The following is a 20,188-nucleotide window of genomic DNA, read 5'->3' as shown; positions in this document are numbered from 1 at the left end:
ATCCCGCCGTCACATTGATTTATTGCCGCTGTAGAGCAGCACAGCGCTCGACAACGGCGCCCGAAGCGTTTTCAGTTTATGGACATCTGCGCCCAGTATTGATTGCTCAGTCCTCCTGGTCTTTGATGTCCTTTCTTGGCCTCTTGGTTGTGTTGTTCCTGTTTGTCCGCACTCTTTCTCGGTGCTTGTGGAAAACCGTTGCTCCAGTGAGTGTGGACGCTTGGCACGGCTGTGGACTACGGCTTTCAGTTTTCTGTCCCTTGAACGGCGTCGTCGCGGTTCGTCATCTCTGCCCAACCACAACCACATTCTGCATCACCCCGCGACTCGACGTGCTGTCTTGGGACCCGAAGTGACAGATCAGCTGTTCATCTCTTCGAGATCACTGTATGTATGTGGCCTCTTTTGCCCGTTCCTGCCACCGTGGCATGCGACGATTGCCAGGCTGCTACTGCCAGGTTTTGGACACTCTTTCGGGGCTGGGCTTCGGCAGGCCGTCTCATTATTAAATGTCACTTTACCCACTGCTTGATTGCTGACAATCCTGTACTCAGTCTTCCGTAACAACTACCAGTATTTGCGACGACGTCGAAACCCCGCCTGTAGACCACCACGCTAGCCGGTCCCTGCGCAAAACTTCAAGACCTCAACATCATACCTTTCCAACTCCAGTCGACAACTCCGAACCCACAATCATGGCCTCGTTTTTCCAGAACCTTTGGGAGTCCATCTTCACCCCAGGACCGACACCAACGCTCCTTGTAGCCACGAATGTCACCTTTGCCGCCCTGCAGGTGGTGTTGGCCGCCATGTTGCTTGCCACATACAGTATTCACTTTATTATCCTCTCGGGTATCTGTGCCGGCCTGTGGATGTCTATCAATTGGTTCGCGGGCGAGTTGATCATTCATCAAATACAGGAGGAAGAGAAGGCGCGAAAGGCCAAGGCGGCTCAGATCCCAACATCCTCCGACGACAGCGAGACCGAGGTGGAGGCATCGAAGTCAACGGCGAGCTTAGGCAAAGGGAAGAAGCCAACACCGGAAGCAGCGGCGGTCAGCACCGTTGTCGAGCCAGCAGAAAACCAGGGCGAGTTGAAGCTGAGGGTACCAGCGGAGGAGCCAGGATCTAGCCAGGGACTTAAAAGCGGCGTCAGCACTGAGGATGAATGGGAGAAGGTCTCTGAGAATGAGAACGAGAAGGAGAAATAAATGTGCGAGCCACCTATGTACCATAAGCTAAACCAGCTTAGAGAAACACCAATCAAGACGCATAGCGAGAAGTAGTTGTACATAGTCGAAGTTTGGTCTGGGGGTGGTCTCTCATCTTAGTCTAGATCTGCGCTTACTACATTACCCATGGTAGCTTCAGGGCCTATTTTGGCTATACATCAATGCATACTGGAGGAGAATTCAAAAGCATACGATGTGGAACGGCAGGAGATAGTACTCCTTAATAAAGCAGTGTTGGTACAGCAGTTGACAACACTGCAAACAACCCTAACCCGGAATGGGAGCACGTGCACGGCCCCGTGCTCCAAATTTCGCGTCGCGCTGCCATCAACCTTGAGAGCTCCACTATTCACCATCTCCGGCAAGACCAACGATTGCGATCCAACAAGACGATAAACAACGGCGAAAATCAGCCTCAAGCTTTCCACGAGCCCTCTATCTTAATACTTCGACAATACTCAGAGACCGCCAAGATGAAGCTCGTCAGGTACGCATAGGCCCTCCAGCCAGCAGCAGCCTTGCGCAATGCCCAAAGCTAACGATTACTCTCGCCGCCAGATTTCTTATGAAATGCCAGAACGAGTCAGTGACGATTGAACTGAAGGGGTACGACAAAATAATCTCTTGCAAGGAATATTGTCAGCGGAAGGCTAATAGGGAAGGTATATAGCGGCACCATCATCTCTGGAACTATCGCCTCCGTCTCGCCACAAATGAACACGGCGCTCCGAAATGTCAAGATGACGCCTCGCGGGCAAGAAATGATTCAGCTGGAGACTCTTAATGTTGTACGTATTGCTCTAGAAATCAAAACGCCGTCAAAGAACAAGCCACTGACTGTTCCGGTTCTGTAGCGCGGAAGCACCATTCGTTGTGAGTAGTTGGCGGTCCAATACAAAATTCAAAGGACAAATTACTAACATCAAGCTCGAAAGATTACATCCTCCCCGATTCGCTTCCCCTCGACTCGCTCTTGATCGACGACTCTTCCAAGCCCAAGAACAAGGCCCGCAAGGAAGTGGATCGTGGTGGTGCCAGAGGCGGCGGTCGCGGTGGCCGTGGTATGCGTGGAGGAAGAGGCGGTCGCGGTGGCCGTGGCAGAGGAAGGGGTTAAGCTGGGAAACTTGGGAACATCAGGTTGGACTACGGACCTGGCCGCTGGTTGGGGTGCTGCCAAACGATGCGCCCAAGGTGTCCCTACCTGCGCTTTTCATCGGCAACGTATGGGCGATTCGATGGCGACAGGCAGAAGCAGCTCGACTAGGCGCGCACAAATCCACCGGAGGAGGACGAGGAGACACGAGAGATCACACAACATATGTGCGTGAGCACTCTTTGCGTTTTGACCATCAACAAAACATAGCGGAGACGTGAAAAGCGGCAGGGAATTCTGAATTTGGCGTTACTGGATGGATGATTTGATACTGCAAAAAGACTGCCAAGGGGTACGTTCTTGATTTTCTGATATATGGGGGAGGAGACAAAACGGCCTGTATTCATAGTGTTCTTACTCACCGAGGGTAGGACGGACGCGTTAACAATGACACCTCGATACTCCGACTCATATATATTTGCCATACGATCAAACACATATATGCCATATATTGATCATGGCATATGACGATATGTTAAGAATTCAACCTCCCGTATTTTTTTTCGACTCTTATCCACAGCATTACGCTTTCAAGAGCAACCCATCCATTTTCTGGTTTCACAAACCTCAACATCTCACTCCCTCCATATCCTCACAATCTGCAACTTCTCCCACCCCGCCTGCCGCCCACTCGTTCCTACTGTCTCTGCCTTCCACCGTCTCCCCTCCCCAGCATTGTCCATCTCCCTAATCCTTTGCTTCACCGCCTCGGGCTTATTCCCCGCACACAACAGCAAGTAGGCGACCCCCCGCTCGCTGAGGACATCCCCCAAATTGTCGATAACCCTATCCGTCGTCTCCATCCCGTCTTTCCCACCTGCATAAGACAGCTCCAAGAGTTTAGACTCCTCCTCAAACGTCACTTTGCCCTCCTTCTTTTCCCTCAGCCTCTCAGGCAGGGCTGGTAAATCTTCAGTGGGAACATAAGGGGGGTTGAAGACCAGGACGTCGACTTGTCTCCCTCTCAAGCAAGAAGTGAGATCGCCTTGAACGGCGGAGAGAAATTCCCCTGATGTTGTGGGGTGGTCTTGGGAGGCGAGGGAGATGGTTTTGGTGGTGGAGGCGCAGGCGAAGGAGTTGATGTCGATGCCGAGGGTAAGGATGTCGGGGCGGGAGAAGATGTGGTTGGCGTGGGCGGTGAGGAAGGCCAGGACCACGCCGGAGCCGGGACCGATTTCGAGGACTAGAGGGGTGGGGGATGAGGGGGGAAAGTGGGAGGTGTGGAAGGTGAGGGAGGTGGGGGAGGAGAGGGTGTCGAGGAGGAGGAAGGAGTCTTCTGCTGGTTCGTAGACAAGGGTGTAGGGGACATGGGAGGTGGAGGGGGTGGGGAGCATTTTGATGGTGTGTGTGTAAAATGTGTGTTGATAGGTACGGGGTTATTGCCGTGGGGGGCGGTCTGGTGTTTCCGTGCTTGGCTGAGAAAGAAAGAGAAGAAGCTAGTTGTGGATAGCTTCGCTTTTGGGCCGGATTTGGTAAGTGGTTGATGTGTGTGAAAAGAGTGAGCACCAAGCGGGAATTTTGACAAGGACTTTTCAGCGGGTGGGGCACGTGATGAGCATGAGACAAGTATGAGTTTCTTGATCATACTTCTCACATGAGCAGCACCAGGTCAATAAGATTTCACCAAATGCAAGCAAAAACAGGAGACATGCCATTGGTGATAGCGTCGTTGGTTTTCCCAAAGTTGAACTACGTGCCTTGAACATGTAGAAGGCCGCACCAAGGATGGGCTCTACCTATTATATGTCACGAGTCTGTATGAAGAAGAGAAAATGTACAAAATATCAACCGATATCATCTTTGCCTTCCGCTGTCCCTCTTAGATGATGCCAATATATCTCACGAATAACACAAGTGAAATCCCTCCCTCGGTCCTGCCTACTCGGCCCCAACCCCCAGCGAAATCCATGCCGATTCTTCACCAGCATTCTCGTGTAATTTCTATCGTACTGTCCCCTAAGGTCGCTAATTTCACCCACGATATCGTCAGCAAATTACCTCATACTTCCTAACTGTTCCTCGTTGTAGGGAAAACCTACCAGGTGGGATATAGATGCCCCTGCGCCACTACTATCTGCGGATATGGCTTTGCCTATCTATTGAACAGATAGGGGTAGTTGTCGAAGCCGTAGCCTGGGTGGCAAGAGACCGTGACGACTGCCCAGCGGTGGTGGTAGTGGAAGTCTTTATAGTGGCCTGTTTGGCACATTTTCTTTCTCAGTGTTTTGTCAATGTGTGGCGAGGGTGGTAGCTGTACACTGCTGTAAAGAGGACAAGTGATATAGTTTTGAGTTGTGGGCTGCTTGGCCAGATGTCATGAGTGTAAAAGAGAGGAGTATGTCAGTCGGCAACTGAGAAGTGTCAGAAGCGCGTTGTGACACAGGCAATAGTCTTGGGATGCAGTTGTTGCCTGTTTGCTCCTCCTGCTTAGACAAAATGGAAATGTAAATGGCAGAGGATCAGATGAATCGGACAAGTTATTCACTCAACTTGATATGATAGACTAACCCTAAAGACAACGCTGCCACCAAGCCTCTAATCTACCAGCCAATACATAAGCATATTCCCATAGCTCCAACGCCATGCTTCCATAAGTCTTTCAACACGCAATGGGTAGTACTTTTATATCCATGGACTCTCGCCAGGATCATGCTCTGACGAAACCGCAACCGACTCCTTCCTCGACCCAGACGGCGATCCCGCTTCTGAAACACCATCATCCTCTTGCTCTATCCTCGGGCTCTTCCCCTGCTTCACACCAACTAACCTCTCCAACAACTCCTCTATCCTCTGCGTGCTCTCCTCCAACGCCTCCAACCTCGCGGTAATATTGCTCATTTCATCACTCTCACTAAGCACCTCCTGAAGCTCTGCTCTCAACCCAGGAAACGGCGCGATGCTATCACGTCTGCTCAAAGGTTTGGGGCCTCCCGGCGCCGCACCTCCCGCAGCCGTTGCCACAGCCGTCGTTGCCGCCGCCGTCTGGGCAGCTTGCTTCCTCGCTTCTGATGCCACTGAGTCTATGTGGCTGTTTCCTCTGGCGAACTGCCTCCGGATCAAGTGCCGCGTTAGGTCGTCATCGGTGGTTATTTGTTCGAGGACCGACTCCGGTGGTGGTACTTCGAACACAGTCGAGATATCGCTATGGGAGGTGATTCTCCATCTTTCCCAGAAGTGAAGCCCGGATTTCTTTTGGGCTTTGACGAAAGATGTGAGTTGGGTAGGTGGACCTCCTGGGGTACCGGGCCAGAGTGCTCTACGCTCGGCGACGGCGATGAACAGGAGGAGGGGGAGGTTGAGCAGACGGACACTCGCGACATGAATTTTGTGGAACCATCTCGGCGAGGCAAGGAATTTCAGGGGTACGAGGATAAAGATGGCGATGAGGTTAAATGGTGGTTGATAGGCGAAAATGGCATCGCCTTTGACACCCTCAAGGGTAAGTACGGCCCGGCGGAACTGAATCTCGGCTGGGGCGTTGGTGACGATGGTGCCAAATGTGGTCGAGAGCATCGATACGAGGATGGTGAGGAAGAGGGTGTTGCCCAAGAAAGCGAAAGCTACCATAAGAGCTGGTCCCAATATCTTGTGAAACTCAATCTGGTCTGTTGTTAGTACCGTGACAACTGGCCAAGACGAAGACAACAAACCGAGTGATGGATCCCTGATCCGTCCAGTCCAAACCAGATGTATATCATCCACTTGCTGATGACACTGGAGAATGGTTAGTTAGCGGCAGGTTGGGATCTAGGTATGTAGTTGCTTACAAAGGCGAGTATGCGTCGTTTCCGAGCCACATAAGCGACAGTAAGAACCCGAAAAAGCACCAAATGGCCAACGCAGTCACCAGCGCAAAGTCAGACATCATGGACCGTAGACATAAGAATACAATATTGTCAGAGAGAAGGTTGAACGCCAACCGCGGCACAAGGACCGGTGCCCCCATGGCAAGGACGTCAAGAGCTTGCTGATCAGCTTCGGCATTTCCAGTCTTCCAGCCATATATGCGGAGGAACACGTAGATCCAGTAAATGAAGGCAAAACCGACGTCGAGAAACGACCAAAGATTTTGGGCGTATACGTGCCTGGATTAGACTGTCAGCCAGGACACTGACAAAGCAGCAATAGACTCGGTCTAGACATACCATCCGTGCTCTAGTAAGGTGGCAAACTGATCCAGAACCCATCCCATGGCGTACACCGTAAAACAGATCTCGAGCTTGCTGAACTGTGTAGGATCTCTCTCGGCCATAAACACGACGTATAACGCCAACAAAATAAAGAACTGCATAATCTCGAGGTAATTTCTGGTCCGTGGAACCAAAAGACGATACTGGTTCAGTAATGGCGCTTCTCGGGGATTGTACAGGGAGATAGGCCGCTGTTTGTATCTGTCTGCAATCAAGTCCATGTAACTCGAAGGCGTGTAAATCACGCGGCCGTCATAGATGGCATCAACCCTGATATCAGTCAGCACAGTTTCTCCGACCTTGACAGATGGGAGAGACTGACACTTTTTGGCAACTAGTACTGGCAAGAAATATTCTGGCCTCGCTTAGGATAGCCACTTCCAAAGCCGGAAGTGTCTTATGCCATGCTGTACTAGCCTGCACCTCCCTCCTGATCTCTTCGGGGGCATTTTGAAATGGCTCAAACCCAGCAATCAAGATGTGCGCCAGAACAAGCAGGTTATCTGGCCCGTCATTGTCCTCATTGAACCGTCTGAGAATACGGGTGGCAATGAGCTCGCACAGCATGGCGCGTGTTGAGTTGACATTTTGTCTGTTGCTGAGATGTTTCTGTTCGTTCAGAAACTGGGCTCTGTTGACCAATAAACAGTAGACGATGGAGATATCGTCCTGTTCGTAGAGCTTGTCCACCAAAGGCCGGATAACGCTGATGTTGATGCGCACATCACGGAGCTGATCGAGACTGAGATAGTCTTCCACTACTGAGATGATGTCGCGTCTGATTCGATGAATGTTGTTATAAACGGGAAGGTGCTTGTGAGTGCTTGTGTTATAGCTGAAGCAACTGAAGACCTGCTCGTCGGTCCGGTGCGGGAAGGTGGCGCGATGAGGGAGCAAGGGCCGCCGTTCAGGGGGCTCCTGGATTTGAATGTGAACTCCGGCTGCGGACCCGGCACCGGTCGTGGCACCCGGGCGCCGGCGGTCGCCCATGTTGAGGAGTTTCGTTAGGGAGTTGCCTGTAAATGTGCTCTATTGAAGTTGAATGATCCGAGCAGGTGACTTTTCAGAAGGGGGGGTTTGTCGATCTGGAGATGACAACATACGCTCCAGGTTGTCGCTGGGAATTGAAGTTTGAGTGTCCTTCAGCGTGCTGGCTCGTGGAACAGTGAGAGTGTGGTAAGAAAAAGACCTAGAAAGAGTGTGTGTAACCTCTGGAATGTGAATAAGCCAAACCAAGTTTAATTCTGTATAATCACGCCGTGTGAAAATATCAAAGTTACGAGAGGAAGAAGGTAGCTTTTGATACATGATATCATCATTTCTGAATGGATTTATCAGATGGTTGACTGCGCTGTTGGATCTCCTGGATGAGCGGCCAGCGGCTTATCGAGCTGTGCCCCACGCTGGTTTCAGCTGCAGACTGCAGTGCATAAAGGCGCTGATAAGATAAGCGATGCCAGGCACGCCGTTTAGCCTTCCCCACGCCAACTCCCAGCAGCTTGGGCCGAGAACAAACACCCCTGTCGATATTTTTGCAGTGTGGATCACCTTCAAACAACGCCTCTCAGCAAAAACAGACGGTACATCTAACTTCGACGACTTCTTTCATCAAACCACACTCGGCAACTTATTGAGCTCAAGTCTCGATCTGTTACAGACAGACATTAGTAGTTTTCGTGTTAAGCTCACCCGAATCGCATCCACGATGGACGTCAGCGACCTGACACCAGAGTTGGAACAGCTGGAGCTGGACCTCAACACACTCCAAGAAGTACTTCAACCACTTTTGAGTGATGTCGGCGATGTTTCGTCCAAGATGCCACTTCTCGACAAGGCCAAGCTTTATGTCTTGGTGTGCTATGCGATTGAATCACTCATATTTTGTAAGATACACCTACCATACTTGAGACTTCACCGGTCACTGACTGACATTCACTTCAGCGTCGTTGCGCCTAAATGGAGCTGATGCAAAAAGCCACCCCGTTTTCGCAGAGTTAACCCGTGTCAGGCAGTACTTTGAGAAGATCCAGAAACTCGAGTCACCCCCAGAAGAGCGTGAAAACACGGTCAACACCGAGGCGGTGGCTCGCTTTGTCAGGAATGATTTGGTATGCTCGGCGTTTTCATGTCCACTACTATTAAGCACCGACCATGACTAACACGCTTCATAGGCCGACAACAAGGACATCAAGAACAAGCTGACGGAGCTGATTGCCAAAGAAAAAGCGAAGGCCGAAGCCAAAGCCGCCACGGCCGCTGCGGAAAAGAAGCGGCCTGCAGAGGACTCAACATCAGAAGTTCGTCCTGAAGAAGCTGGGAACAAGATTGCCAAACGGCCGAAGCGTGATGGATCCAAGAAGAAGAAATAAATGCTCCCCAAGGGGTTCAACATCAACATACTGCTAAGTCCAAGTGGACAGCAAAATCAGAGCTTGCCCCCAAGCACTTCTACGGCGGACCATGAGCATCGAGGTGACACAGCCTCAGCGTGAGTCTCATTGTGAAAAACTTGGGTCATGAGGCATAGCGAGGCAATTTCTGGAGCCTCACACCCGCTCAAGTCACACAACACAAGATACCCAACGGCAATCCACGGAAGTTGGGTTAGCTGCGCGTCCATTCTGATTATTTGGTTAAGAGATGGAGCATTGAAGCTTCAAGTTGGCGGAGGGATTAGGGGTGTGGACGGCCGTAGTAGACTACATATCAGGTCTTGACCAAGACCAAATACGTGCATTCAAATCATATTTCTCTCTTTTAATCCTCCGTCATACCAGCACAGCTATCTAAACCCTAACCCCCGGCCTTCTTCTTTGCCCCGCCACCGGCAGGGACCAACAAATCCTTAACATTCTATTGGCTTCTAGGCTCAGCGCCGCCTCTGAGTGGCCAATGGCAAAATCCCATACCGTCCTCGTGGCCGCCCGGCGCGTTCATCTAGACTTTATACCGACGATCCGAACTGCCGCTATTTCTTTTCCCGCCGACAACACCTCCCAACCTCAAACCTCACCACCTCAACACCACAAACCACGCATACACGTTCACTCGTTGGATCACCCCCCCTTCCAAACCAAAAACCAAAATGCCTCGCCAATCCCGTGGTCCCGCTCGCGCCCCCGCGCGCCCTACCGTTCCCGCTCGCTCTGCCCCCGCCCCAACCCAGCAGCAGCAAACCCGCCCAGCAACCACCTACGCCGGTCCCCAAACTGGCGCCCCTAATGCCGCTGCTCCCACCGCTGGTGCCCCTACCTCTCAGGGCCCAGGGCTGATGGCGCAGATGGCTTCTACTGCTGCGTATGCTCCCCCTCTTCCCCCTCCCCTCGTTTGACATCCGTGATACTAACAGTATGTCAGTGGTGTCGCCATCGGCTCTTCCGTAGGCCACGTAATCGGAGGCGGCATCTCCTCCCTCTTCGGCGGCGGCTCCTCCGCTGCCGCTGCCGACCCCGTCGACCAGGCCAACTCGGCCGCCAGCCAGCAAAATCAGACCTGGGGCGACAACTGCAAGGGCGCGACGACCCAGTTCACAAAGTGCATGGACGACAACCAGGGGAACATGCAGATCTGCGGGTGGTACCTCGAGCAGCTTAAGGCTTGCCAGCAGGCTGCTTCTCAGTACTAAGTTTTTGGTCTTGGTGCTGGGAGTCAAGGGATGAGAGAGAGGGGCTTTGATGGTTGAAAAACTACGATCGTTACAAGCTTTGAAGGGGAGGATTGTTGAGGTTTGTGAGATGGTGCGGTAGCGTTCAAGGTGGAAGACTTGTCTTTACAACAAGTTTGACAATCCACATGCGAGAGCCAGTCACCTCACAACTCACTTGTACATTATAACCAACTACCACTCGGCAGCGCAAACATCAGCCTGTCTTGGACAACAACAACAAATTAATACCCCTGTGATTTGGATTTTTGCACTTTTCTTGAGGTTGAGCAGAAAAACAGCAGCAAGAATCCATTCGGTTGAACTGATCAACTACCTAAATCCCCCCTACCCCTGGACACCATTAAACCAAGTCGAAATCCTATTAGTTGCCAAAACAAAATATCAAACTCCTACTCTTCATCATCCGGTCTCGGTTCAAAGTTCGTCTGTGATCTATGTTGGTAAACGTATTCTCCCTTGAAGTTTGCATGTCAAAGTCAACTTACCGAATTCCCGTTATAAAACTGCTGCTCACCCCTCCTCCTCACACTCTCCAGCCCGCCTATACGACGATCACCTCCTGTTGCTTGCCCTTGTCGTCCCCCACGATTCGGACTCTGCTGCCTAGGCGTGTCATCCCCATCCGACTCCTGCTCACCACCCACAGGACCAGAAGTACTAAACAGCGTCGAGAAAAAGCCGCCTATCAAACTGGCAACGAACAGAATGAATCCGATGAACCGCTGGAAGATACCCCCCCTTTCCCCTGCCGAAGTCGTCGAAGCGGCCGAGCTACCACTACTGCGAGAGTAAGCAGACGAGTACTTTGGCACCGGGAGCAAAATCAATGTTGCCGAGGGTGTCAGCTCCAGCTCCTGCAACGTCTTCTCCTCCTCTGTCACATCGACCGTCTTACTAGGCAGCGGCGTGAGCAAAATCTTGAAGTTGAAGGGTTCTTTCCCGTCTTTTCGATTTTCTGTCACAAACTGCCGAACATCTTTCAAAGTATCCGTGCTAGAGAACCGGCTGCGGAGGGTAGACCCGTCGAATAGCCTGACTTGGATCGCGGCGTGGGAAGAGACTCTGTTCGTTCTCGGGAGAAGCTGGCTGGCGGGGGCAAGAGGGACTGTGGAAGCCTCCGCCGCGGCTTTCCTCTCGGCTTCGAGAGCTTGCTGGCGGGCTTTTCTCTCGGCTTTGTCGTCCTCGATTTGTTTGAGGATTCGCTGGCGTTCTTCCCTGGCTTCCTTTTGCTTCTTCTTGAGGGCTTCGGCGTAGGCGTTGTGAGCGGTGGGAGGTTTGGTTGGGTCTTCGATAGCTTTGCCCTTCTCTTCGCGGCGGCGTTTGGCTTCTTCTTCGCGGCGTTTTTTGGCTTCGGCTTCGGCCTTCTTCATGCGTTCTATTCTGGCCGCGGTTTGGGCTGCTAGGGATTGGGCGTGGGATTGTTCGTTGGAGGTGGGCGGGGTTGCTTGGCCTGAGCTGCTGGTGTTGGACTCTGTGATGGGAGCTGGTTGTGAAGCTGTGACGGGTTGGGAAGCGGTAGTCGCGACGGGGGCTGCTGGTGGAACGTTTGGGGAAGCAACGGGCTCGGGCTGGGTTGGCGGTGGTGGAGGAGCTTCAACCGGAGCGAGGGCCTTGCGAAGTCTTTCTATGAATAGTTCCTTGGGCACACCGGCAGCAATGTACTCTTTGAGTTGTCCGCTTCTGATAGCCTGGTTAGGAATGCCTCAATGTACGCTCAGCACCCAACACTTACTTGATTACCACTAGTGTTGGTTTCTTGGGCAATGGGTAGAGCTGAGCGAGGAAGCCTTCCTCTTGTGATCCGGCCACCAAACGAAGTGTCACAGAAGTGGACTTCAACAATTCCACGATCTGATATGTGTCCGGTCAGTAAACGAGCTTCCAAAAGCATTGTTCGCCAAAACACACCTCTTCTTCCTTGAGATACTCATTCTCCCATGTTTGACTTTCATCTTGCTCATCTATGATAAGGTCAGCAACTTGAGACCAGATCTGGAATAACACCAATGACATACCGGTTACAAAACAGACAACAGACCTGGACTGCTGCAACGCCGCGCCGATCCCCTCCTGGAGAGAGCCCTGAAAGAAAGCCATTGTAAACAGCAACCCCCGCGATATGTTGTTAGCCGATGGGGCAGTGTCAACGTGTCGATTGGATGGCGTGAGGGCTCCAGAGACGAATGTACAAGACAGTCGAGGCAAGATGAGATACTGTAAACCGCAGATCTTCACCGAAAACACGTTTGAAAGCAAAACCTGGAGCAAGTTCCTAATAGAATTGATGACAGGTTCACCGTTTTACAAAAGGGATAGAATTGATGAATGGCTGGCTCATGTGTTCACGTTGTCCACGACAGCGGCAAGCCACATCGGTCCCAGACTACCCACCCCCTGTAAGATTACGCTGCTTGCGGGGCACCCAGCTGCTCCAAACAGGGCAGCCAATCAAGTCACAGAAACGGGGTCCTAAGCTTCCCCGAATTATGACGCGCGAATCCGTTTCTCTCTGCCGGCCAGTGGTCTGGGGAAAACTGGAAACGAAAAATCCCATCTCAATAAACATCCCACTTCTGGAAATCCCCTTTTTTGCTTCAAAGTAAGGGGGCATATATCAGGGATGACAATGACGTCGGGAAGGATACTTCCCACCCTGCTCCGGTCCCTTCAAAGATCAAGGACCCCCCTCCCCCGTCCACAATGGCCTCAACCCACCTCTACACTCAAGCCATCAACACCAAGAAAGTTCACCACCTCCCCTCCCCGCCGCCATGGTGACCCCCGTCGCCAACCGGCCGACGACCCCGGCTTCCAATCCATAATCGACAACCCCCCCGAGCTCGTCCGCACAGGAAAACGCCACGGCCCCGGCCTCATCATCCTAGCCATCATCCCCATAACGGCATTCTTCCTCGGCACCTGGCAAGTGAAGCGCCTCTCCTGGAAGACAGACCTGATCGCCAAATGCGAGGACCGCATTGTCCGCCCCCTCTCCCCCTCCCACCCCGCATCGACCCCTCGGCAATCTCCGACTTTGACTTCCGCCGCGTTCTTGTGACGGGCCACTACCGACACGATCAGGAAATGCTCATCGGCCCTCGCATGCGCGACGGCGAGCAAGGATACATTGTCGTTACCCCCCTGGAACGAAAGGACGATCCTGGTGCTACTATTCTCGTGAACCGAGGGTGGATTTCCAAAAAACATCAGGACCAGAAACTGAGACCCGAGGGGTTACCCACCGGGGAGGTGACGGTGGAGGGGTTGTTGAGGGAGCCGTGGAAGAAGAATATGTTCACCCCTGAGAACAGGCCGGATAAGGGGGAGTTTTACTTCCCTGATGTGAAGCAGATGGCTGAGTTGACTGGGAGTCAGCCTGTCTGGGTTGAGCAGACTATGAGTAGGTTTAAGTCTTGATCTGGGATATATTGGGTTGGTGAGCTAGCTATGGTTTTGCTAACTCTGATATGTGTGTGTTTACAGACCCTGACTATTTCACTACTCTGGAGTATGAACAAAAGGGTGTACCCATCGGGCGACCTGCCGAGGTCAACCTGCGCAACAACCATGCGCAGTACATCTTCACCTGGTATGTATATAGCTCCTCTCCTGTCTTTCGATGCCGCGGCGGTCAGTTTATGCGTAACTGCCTTGGCGACGCGGCCTCCTCAGTGTGCTCGAATGCGTTATGAGCACTTTTATCTAACAATATCCTCAGGTATGGCCTCTCTCTGGCCACATCGATAATGTTCTGGCTGGTAGTCAAGAAGCCACCAAAGGATATCACCCGTCGTGTTCGCATGAACAAGAACTGGTAAAACAACAATCTCACAAGGTCCAATGGCGGCATACAGGCCTCTCACGTCACGGATTCATCTTCTTCGCCAGCCGGAACTGCCCCTTCGCTTGCTTTGCGACGCTTTTTGGATAGGACAGGCGGTGGCATCCGAAGATCCTGTAATAACTCTCGTGGTAAATGCCGTGACGCAAGAGCAAAAGGCGTAGTCTGTGGGTTGATTTGACGCTGCCTAAGAGAGGAGCCTTGTCAGCAACCAAAAAAAAAAAAAAAAAAAAAAAAAAAAGAAAACACATGTACAAGCAAAAACATTTTTGATATACAAAGATACCCCGTCACATACACATAGATTGTACAATAAGAACAAAAGAATAGACGTACCTTCTCATCAGGGTAATGACATCACTCTCATTAATAGTATTCCGCCCAGCATGCTTGGAATACGCCTCCAGATCCTCCCCCAGCTGCTCAAAGAACCACTCGGAAGCCTGCATGATGGCGTTCATGGCGTCTGGGGTGATCCTCCCCTTGGCTCCGCTCGTCTTGGCGAAGTTTTGCGCCAGCCGTTTAACCACACCCGCTGGAAGGGAAGGGTATTGGATCCCGTGCTTGGAGATGTTGATGCGCTTTTTTCTTGCCGCCGCAGCAGCGCGTAGTTCGGCTCTTTGAGCATGGGTCAAAACTTCTGTTTCTGTTACGTTGCCAGCGGTCATGCGGGTTGTTTCGTTGAGGGTATTGTCAGGTTCTTCGTCGTCCATTTCCACATCTGGGAGGTCTCCGAAGTCGTCAAAGTTGTGGTTGTCCATACCATCACCACCGTCGTAGCTGTCACTTCGGGCATCTTCCAATGGGGCAAAGTCTGGCTCGTCGAAGTCGGGGGGTTGACGGACGGGGGAGGATTGCACATCGGGGTTGATTACAAAGGAGGTGTGGTCGTCTAGATCAACGGGGACATGGATGCCGAAGTCGCTTTCGTGGCCGGTTTCTCGACGGCCGTCTTCTATTCTGTAAAAACTTGTCAGAATCCGATCTCAATGTTTACCATAAGGGGCATGTAGCTACCGTTCAGGAGACATGATATCCGCCATAGTAAAAGTACCCTCCTCCTCCACAACATTGATCGGCGGAAACATGCCCGACTCCCTTCCAAAATCCTCACTATGCAGCATATCATTCGGATTGAAAAAGTCGCTCATCCTCGTGCTGTTCAAGGACAGTCTGCCCCCAGGTCCCTCGCTATACGCCCTACGCGGCATCTCAACCGACTGCATGGTGAAGTTGTCCTCATTGTCCAGGAGCATCGACCGATGGGGGACGAGATCGTCGCTACCGCTGTCGTCGTCCCTGTCGATCGGCAGTGACAGCCGTGGTCTCTTGGGAATATCTGCTTCGTCGTCATCATCGTAGCTCATGTGCAATGGGCCAATGGTGGTCTCGTGGGAGTCGTCATCGTCGGAAGGGTTATGGTTGGGGGTGTCGCCGGGAGAGGAGGAGGACGTTACTATCGGCTCTGTCTTTTTGGCGAGGACCCTTCCAAGGCCGAGGAGGAGGTCGCGGGGGGAGTCTCGGGCTTCGCGCACTGATTTCCGGCGGGCGCGGTGGGGGGTGAAGATTGCTGCCCGGCGGGAGTCGATGGTTCGGAAGGCCGCGCGAGCGTGGGGGGTTGCGGTTGGGGGGGCGTTTTTCCTTCCGGAGGCGGACAGGCCTTGTGGACGGCGCTGGCTGCCGGGGGTTTGGAGGAGGGAGCGGCGGAAGTTGGATACAGGGTCTGCAGATGCGGCTCTTGGTGTTGCGTCCAGTGGACGACTTTCGCGGGCCATGGTGCAGACCGGGTGGGTTATGAAGACGGGGAAACCGTGATTGCTGTTTTATTTTCCCATCTCAAGATATCAGACAAGCAGGGTATTTGGCGCTCTTCGTCTACTCTCTCAGATCAACTACATTATCGACGCGTGTGGTTGTTGTAGCTGTTCCCGGGTGACGCGATCGAACTTCCAAGGTGCGCATAACACACCCCACAAGCTGATTGTGGAGCCACGATAAGCGATTGATAAGCCTTTGGATATCCACTTTGAACCACCGACTTGGTGCCAAGCGTTCACCCCACGCAACAATCAAGATAGTCACAGCCATGTCCAAACCACAGTCAACATCTCAATCCAACGTCAGATGGATGAGACTCGGAAGATTTTTGTTCACTTCCTTGGTGCCTCGTCTGACTCGCTCTTGGACATGTTCCTGGCCGGTCGTTGCGTCAAGTTAGCCACTTGCGGCCCGCGATGACTTCGCCGCCGTTGGTAAGGCGCTTTCAACAGCCAGAGGGGAGTGCTATACGCGTTGGTCAGCAACCAGAGTATCAGCAGAAAGGTCAACCACCTGGGCCCTTTCGCTGATAGCTAGCCCTGACAGAGGGCCATCGGATTTCCCGACTGGCAGGACAGTTGATGGTGTCCATCGCTCACTGTGAGCTTTGGCCCATCCCGCGGCGTTTGTCAGGGATTGTCACAGAAACGAACACAGCCAGACGAATCAGGAGAGCAGTGTTTCCGCCATGGCCCCGACGCTTGGCCCTCCTCCATATCCAAACCTCCAAAGCCTCCCGTTACATACGTGCGTCAAGACGCACCCGTGCCTGAAGTCCTGATTCCGGCTCGTTGTTGTTCACCCGCAGTGCTCGCACCATCACCTGGGAAAATGGTCCAACCTCTGTCAACAACGTATATGCCCGCTGACATACCTCCACAAGCCCAGCCCCGCGGGGGAATGTGGAAGCTTAGATATGATCTCAGTTCTGTCAATCAGTGAACCACAGACCCGCCGTCTCGGTCCATGACCGTTGAAACTTTCGAAATCGCTCGACGAAGTAAATAAACACTGGTATACAGTACAGCAAGATTCACACCATCTGATAGATGTATATTGATACGATGACTTTTTCCATCATACCCCATTCTCGTGTACCCACGTTAAGCATCCGAGCGCGGGATTCAAGCCGTTGAGCAGTTAATAAATCCGGTGGTGTACTCGATGTTGTGGAAGAGCCACCATGCTGTCCTAGTCCCGATACGATGACTAGGTATTCTTGTATCATGACGGCGGCCGGGCGATCAGAGGCCGGGCAGGTTCGAGGACGGTCACCGTGCCGCTCGAGACGGATTGCTGTGTGGTGCAACAACGTCTTGGTGGGCGAGGCCCATAGAGGCTGCTTTCAGCTTGGTCGCCTTACCGACTTTGAAGACATACCTCTTGACAGGTTGTTAGATAAAACCAGCCGTGCTGCCCCTGGCGGTTAACTGTTGAAAGATGAACCCCGGTTGATTTGCCAACCACCCACGATTGAAAGCAAGATATTTCTGCCAAGTCGACGCAAGCTTGCACGACCCGCAAAGGACGCATCGCCAAACGTTTCGAAGAGTCGAAAACCACTGCACGGATAACTCCTTGAACCTCGCGGGAGATAGGGGTCCTACGTTAGCTACACCAAATTGCGACACAGTGCGGCTATTTGATACTCACCACACCTCACCTCACCTTAGGAGCCACCGCTATACCTGGAGAACAGCGATCCGATAAGGTAAAAGCTCCTGAGCCACTATCCGGTAAGTCGTCCCTCTAACCTATCCCGTCGTCCTATTGTTCCCCTGCACAGCACAACTCGGCGCCGAGCAGCACAGCAGCTCTCCTAGAGGCGAGGCGGGCACCTACGCGGGGATGGCGTCGGCACACTCTTGCCCTGGAGGCGAATCGCGTGTCGGAACAGAGTCGTGCTCGGTCCTGTGATCGTCGCGCCGACCTCTGGAGCTTGCCCCTCACATGTCTCGCCTGGTCAAGGCGGTTGACGCCGAAAGTGTCAGAGGTGGCCCAGTGCCAGGGCCCATTCCCAGTGGAAGCTCAACCCGCCCAGACAGGGCATGTGCCGCCAAGACGATGGTACGCCAGGGCGACGATGGTGGAGCCGTGTTCTGCAGGTTTGGAGCCAGCCAGTCAAACGACAGCGCAGGGGGAGCTGTTCTGCTTGGTTGTTGTCCTGCTGGAGTGGGTGGACAGTACCTTGCCGAAGGCTCCCACACAGTGCCGCTGGCTCTTTATCTCGACTCGCCCCGGCCTGTCCTGCCCGGACCGCCAGCGTCCCAGCGTCCCAACTCCCCCATTGCGCGCCCGAATTCGAATCCCACACCTCCTTTCCCGGCACCAAACCGTTCCGGCCCTGTGTCAAAACCTTTTCTGATTCCTCTAGGTGCCGTTTCTGCCCTTTCGCAGTCGAGAATCATCCCTATCCAGAACCGTGGTCCGAACTACGTCCAACCACATCTGCCAACTCATATCCAGCCCAGGGCAATTCTTTGTCGCCCTTCTGCTCCGCTTGCTCACTCGTTGCAACCCTGCTCCCGCATCCTTCCGCCGCCCTTCGAATTCGATTGCACCGAGTGCATCACTGCATCACTGCATCACTGCATCACCTTCGACGCCCGATACTGTTGTCTTTTTGTTTTCTTGTTTTTCTGTTTTCAGCCTTCCAGCAGCGACACTAATTCACACGAGAAGCCAAATATCTCTCAACCATGGCCACCCCGCCCGTCCAGTCGATCAAGGTTCGTCAACAACGCCAGCCCGGCGCCGACACCGCCAGTTCCAATCCCAACCTCCTATTCGCGTCATGAAGATTCGCGTCGAGGAGAACGCAAGGCTAATTGTTTCATTTCTTCGTGTATAGTGCGTCGTCACAGGTGATGGTGCCGTCGGCAAGGTAAGGATGCCCGTTATGTATTCTCTCCTTGGCTCTCCTGACTTTTTGACTGACCAACATGGGGTAGACATGTCTGCTCATCTCCTACACAACGAATGCTTTCCCCGGCGAATACATCCCCACGGTATTCGACAACTACTCTGCGAGCGTAACTGTTGATGGAAGGCCCATCAGTTTGGGGTTGTGGGATACGGCCGGTCAAGAAGATTACGACAGACTGCGGCCTCTCTCATACCCCCAGACCGATGTTTTCCTCATCTGCTTCTCCCTCGTCAGCCCTCCTTCGTTTGACAACGTGAAGGCCAAGGTATGGACCTCCTTATCGAGCAAGTTCTGATCATTCGCATATTCTGACGCGTTCTATAGTGGTGGCCCGAAATCGGACATCACGCTCCCAATATTCCCATTGTGCTGGTTGGCACCAAGCTGGACGCCAGAGATGACCCTAATACGCTCAAGACAATGGCCGAGAAGCGGTGGTCGCCTATTACCTACCCCATGGGATTGGCCCTTGCCAAGGAGATTGGAGCTTACAAGTACGCCGAATGCTCTGCCTTGACACAGATGGGTCTCAAGACCGTCTTTGACTATGCCATCAGGTAAGCAATTCATCTTTTTGCCCACTGAAACACCTCAAATCAGAGACTAACTCAACCACCTCAGAGCCGTCATTGAGCCCAAGGCCGCTCCTCAGACGAAGAAGAAGTCGTCCAAGTGCACGCTCCTCTGATAACCTTGTTTCCTCGTCTTCAATTCGAAAAAAAAAAAGCAAAAAGGAAGTGCTTCTTACTAATCGCTACGACGACGAACGATTGTTTTCCGTAATGCAAACCATACAATCACACACACACACACACACACACCATCTATACCCGACGACATATGCCTGCGCCTGCTATTTGGCTTCAACCTCCATAGTACAACCCCAATAACACCTCTTTCAAACCTTTTCCGGGGTCGCTTCGCGTGTGGATGAAGTATGACGTGTAGTTCGGGGGTTACACCGTACCTTTAGTATGGGATACCCTGCAAGATTTGAGGCTTGACTAGACGGAAGAAGGGATGAAGGCAGTCATGCAAGGTACGAAGATACCTAGGCTGTTTGAATCAACCCTTTTCTGGCTTTATGGCCGCAGATATTGTATTGGGGGTATACAAGGGTGTCGAGTAATCAGGCACATGTCGCTCTCAACGAACTCTCACGTTTTTGTGTTTCCTCCACACGCTGGCGATCCTACCCAACCGTCAATAATCTAGGGGTTGTTACTAGGGCTCTTTCCGTTGCTTCTCGTTTCTTTTTATTTATTATTTCCTGTAGATAGCTGGGGGGTACGTAGTTTGGGGTTGAGGTGGGAGGAGGGGAGAATATGATGAACGTGCGAAAGAAGACATCTTGAAACTGC

The 20,188-nt window shown here is 52.6% G+C and overlaps 11 protein-coding genes across 11 annotated transcripts; 7 read left to right on the top strand and 4 right to left on the bottom strand.

Annotated features, from left to right (window-relative positions):
• Positions 1-125: 125 nt before the first annotated feature.
• Positions 126-1,498, top strand: PKR1 (SMK killer toxin resistance protein; the record flags this gene model as incomplete). Its single annotated transcript, XM_062943178.1, has 2 exons — positions 126-206; positions 555-1,498. The coding sequence occupies 2 exons, from the start codon at positions 126-128 to the stop codon at positions 1,209-1,211; spliced, it is 738 nt and encodes a 245-aa protein (XP_062806251.1). The 3' UTR covers positions 1,212-1,498.
• Positions 1,499-1,569: 71 nt separating this feature from the next.
• Positions 1,570-2,346, top strand: smd1 (Sm snRNP core protein Smd1; the record flags this gene model as incomplete). Its single annotated transcript, XM_062943177.1, has 5 exons — positions 1,570-1,719; positions 1,791-1,838; positions 1,903-2,020; positions 2,087-2,105; positions 2,168-2,346. The coding sequence occupies exons 1-5, from the start codon at positions 1,706-1,708 to the stop codon at positions 2,344-2,346; spliced, it is 378 nt and encodes a 125-aa protein (XP_062806250.1). The 5' UTR covers positions 1,570-1,705.
• Positions 2,347-2,641: 295 nt separating this feature from the next.
• QC764_0022700 (uncharacterized protein) lies at positions 2,642-3,293 on the top strand (the record flags this gene model as incomplete). Its single annotated transcript, XM_062940078.1, has 2 exons — positions 2,642-2,677; positions 3,120-3,293. The coding sequence occupies 2 exons, from the start codon at positions 2,642-2,644 to the stop codon at positions 3,291-3,293; spliced, it is 210 nt and encodes a 69-aa protein (XP_062806249.1).
• Positions 2,961-3,719, bottom strand: MTQ2 (S-adenosylmethionine-dependent methyltransferase; the record flags this gene model as incomplete). The annotated part of the gene is made up of 1 exon (XM_062940077.1): positions 2,961-3,719. The coding sequence occupies one exon, from the start codon at positions 3,717-3,719 to the stop codon at positions 2,961-2,963; it is 759 nt and encodes a 252-aa protein (XP_062806248.1).
• Positions 3,720-4,838: 1,119 nt separating this feature from the next.
• QC764_119130 (uncharacterized protein) lies at positions 4,839-7,932 on the bottom strand. Its single transcript, XM_062943176.1, has 5 exons — positions 6,898-7,932; positions 6,531-6,845; positions 6,153-6,470; positions 6,036-6,099; positions 4,839-5,985 (listed from the first exon to the last, which is right to left on the bottom strand). Exons 1-5 carry the CDS (start codon positions 7,563-7,565, stop codon positions 5,008-5,010), a joined length of 2,343 nt encoding a protein of 780 aa, XP_062806247.1. The 5' UTR covers positions 7,566-7,932; the 3' UTR covers positions 4,839-5,007.
• Positions 7,933-8,028: 96 nt separating this feature from the next.
• QC764_119120 (uncharacterized protein) lies at positions 8,029-8,944 on the top strand (the record flags this gene model as incomplete). Its single annotated transcript, XM_062943175.1, has 3 exons — positions 8,029-8,458; positions 8,517-8,683; positions 8,747-8,944. The coding sequence occupies 3 exons, from the start codon at positions 8,029-8,031 to the stop codon at positions 8,942-8,944; spliced, it is 795 nt and encodes a 264-aa protein (XP_062806246.1).
• Positions 8,945-9,572: 628 nt separating this feature from the next.
• On the bottom strand, positions 9,573-12,914 carry QC764_119100 (uncharacterized protein). Its single transcript, XM_062943173.1, has 5 exons — positions 12,258-12,914; positions 12,151-12,203; positions 11,975-12,093; positions 10,728-11,922; positions 9,573-10,667 (listed from the first exon to the last, which is right to left on the bottom strand). Exons 1-5 carry the CDS (start codon positions 12,337-12,339, stop codon positions 10,632-10,634), a joined length of 1,485 nt encoding a protein of 494 aa, XP_062806244.1. The 5' UTR covers positions 12,340-12,914; the 3' UTR covers positions 9,573-10,631.
• QC764_119110 (uncharacterized protein) lies at positions 9,661-12,179 on the top strand (the record flags this gene model as incomplete). The annotated part of the gene is made up of 3 exons (XM_062943174.1): positions 9,661-9,872; positions 9,933-10,849; positions 10,921-12,179. The coding sequence occupies 2 exons, from the start codon at positions 9,661-9,663 to the stop codon at positions 10,198-10,200; spliced, it is 480 nt and encodes a 159-aa protein (XP_062806245.1). The 3' UTR covers positions 10,201-10,849; positions 10,921-12,179.
• On the top strand, positions 12,777-14,102 carry SHY1 (surf-like protein). The gene is made up of 3 exons (XM_062943172.1): positions 12,777-13,642; positions 13,726-13,831; positions 13,961-14,102. The coding sequence occupies exons 1-3, from the start codon at positions 13,207-13,209 to the stop codon at positions 14,058-14,060; spliced, it is 642 nt and encodes a 213-aa protein (XP_062806243.1). The 5' UTR covers positions 12,777-13,206; the 3' UTR covers positions 14,061-14,102.
• QC764_119080 (uncharacterized protein) lies at positions 13,568-18,016 on the bottom strand. The gene is made up of 3 exons (XM_062943171.1): positions 15,101-18,016; positions 14,420-15,043; positions 13,568-14,270 (listed from the first exon to the last, which is right to left on the bottom strand). Exons 1-3 carry the CDS (start codon positions 15,856-15,858, stop codon positions 14,102-14,104), a joined length of 1,551 nt encoding a protein of 516 aa, XP_062806242.1. The 5' UTR covers positions 15,859-18,016; the 3' UTR covers positions 13,568-14,101.
• Positions 17,349-20,101, top strand: RAC1 (Rho GTPase protein rac1). Its single transcript, XM_062943170.1, is given in 7 exon segments — positions 17,349-17,495; positions 17,555-18,454; positions 18,472-18,630; positions 18,753-18,785; positions 18,853-19,092; positions 19,152-19,384; positions 19,449-20,101. The coding sequence occupies 5 exon segments, from the start codon at positions 18,601-18,603 to the stop codon at positions 19,513-19,515; spliced, it is 603 nt and encodes a 200-aa protein (XP_062806241.1). The 5' UTR covers positions 17,349-17,495; positions 17,555-18,454; positions 18,472-18,600; the 3' UTR covers positions 19,516-20,101.
• The last annotated feature ends 87 nt before the right edge of the window (positions 20,102-20,188 follow it).

Source organism: Podospora pseudoanserina, chromosome 1 (assembly GCF_035222485.1).
Source record: "Podospora pseudoanserina strain CBS 124.78 chromosome 1, whole genome shotgun sequence".
NCBI classification, from domain to species: domain Eukaryota; kingdom Fungi; phylum Ascomycota; class Sordariomycetes; order Sordariales; family Podosporaceae; genus Podospora; species Podospora pseudoanserina.
The sequence above is the reverse complement of the archived record's forward strand: the minus strand, read 5'-3'. Positions and strand labels throughout refer to the sequence as shown.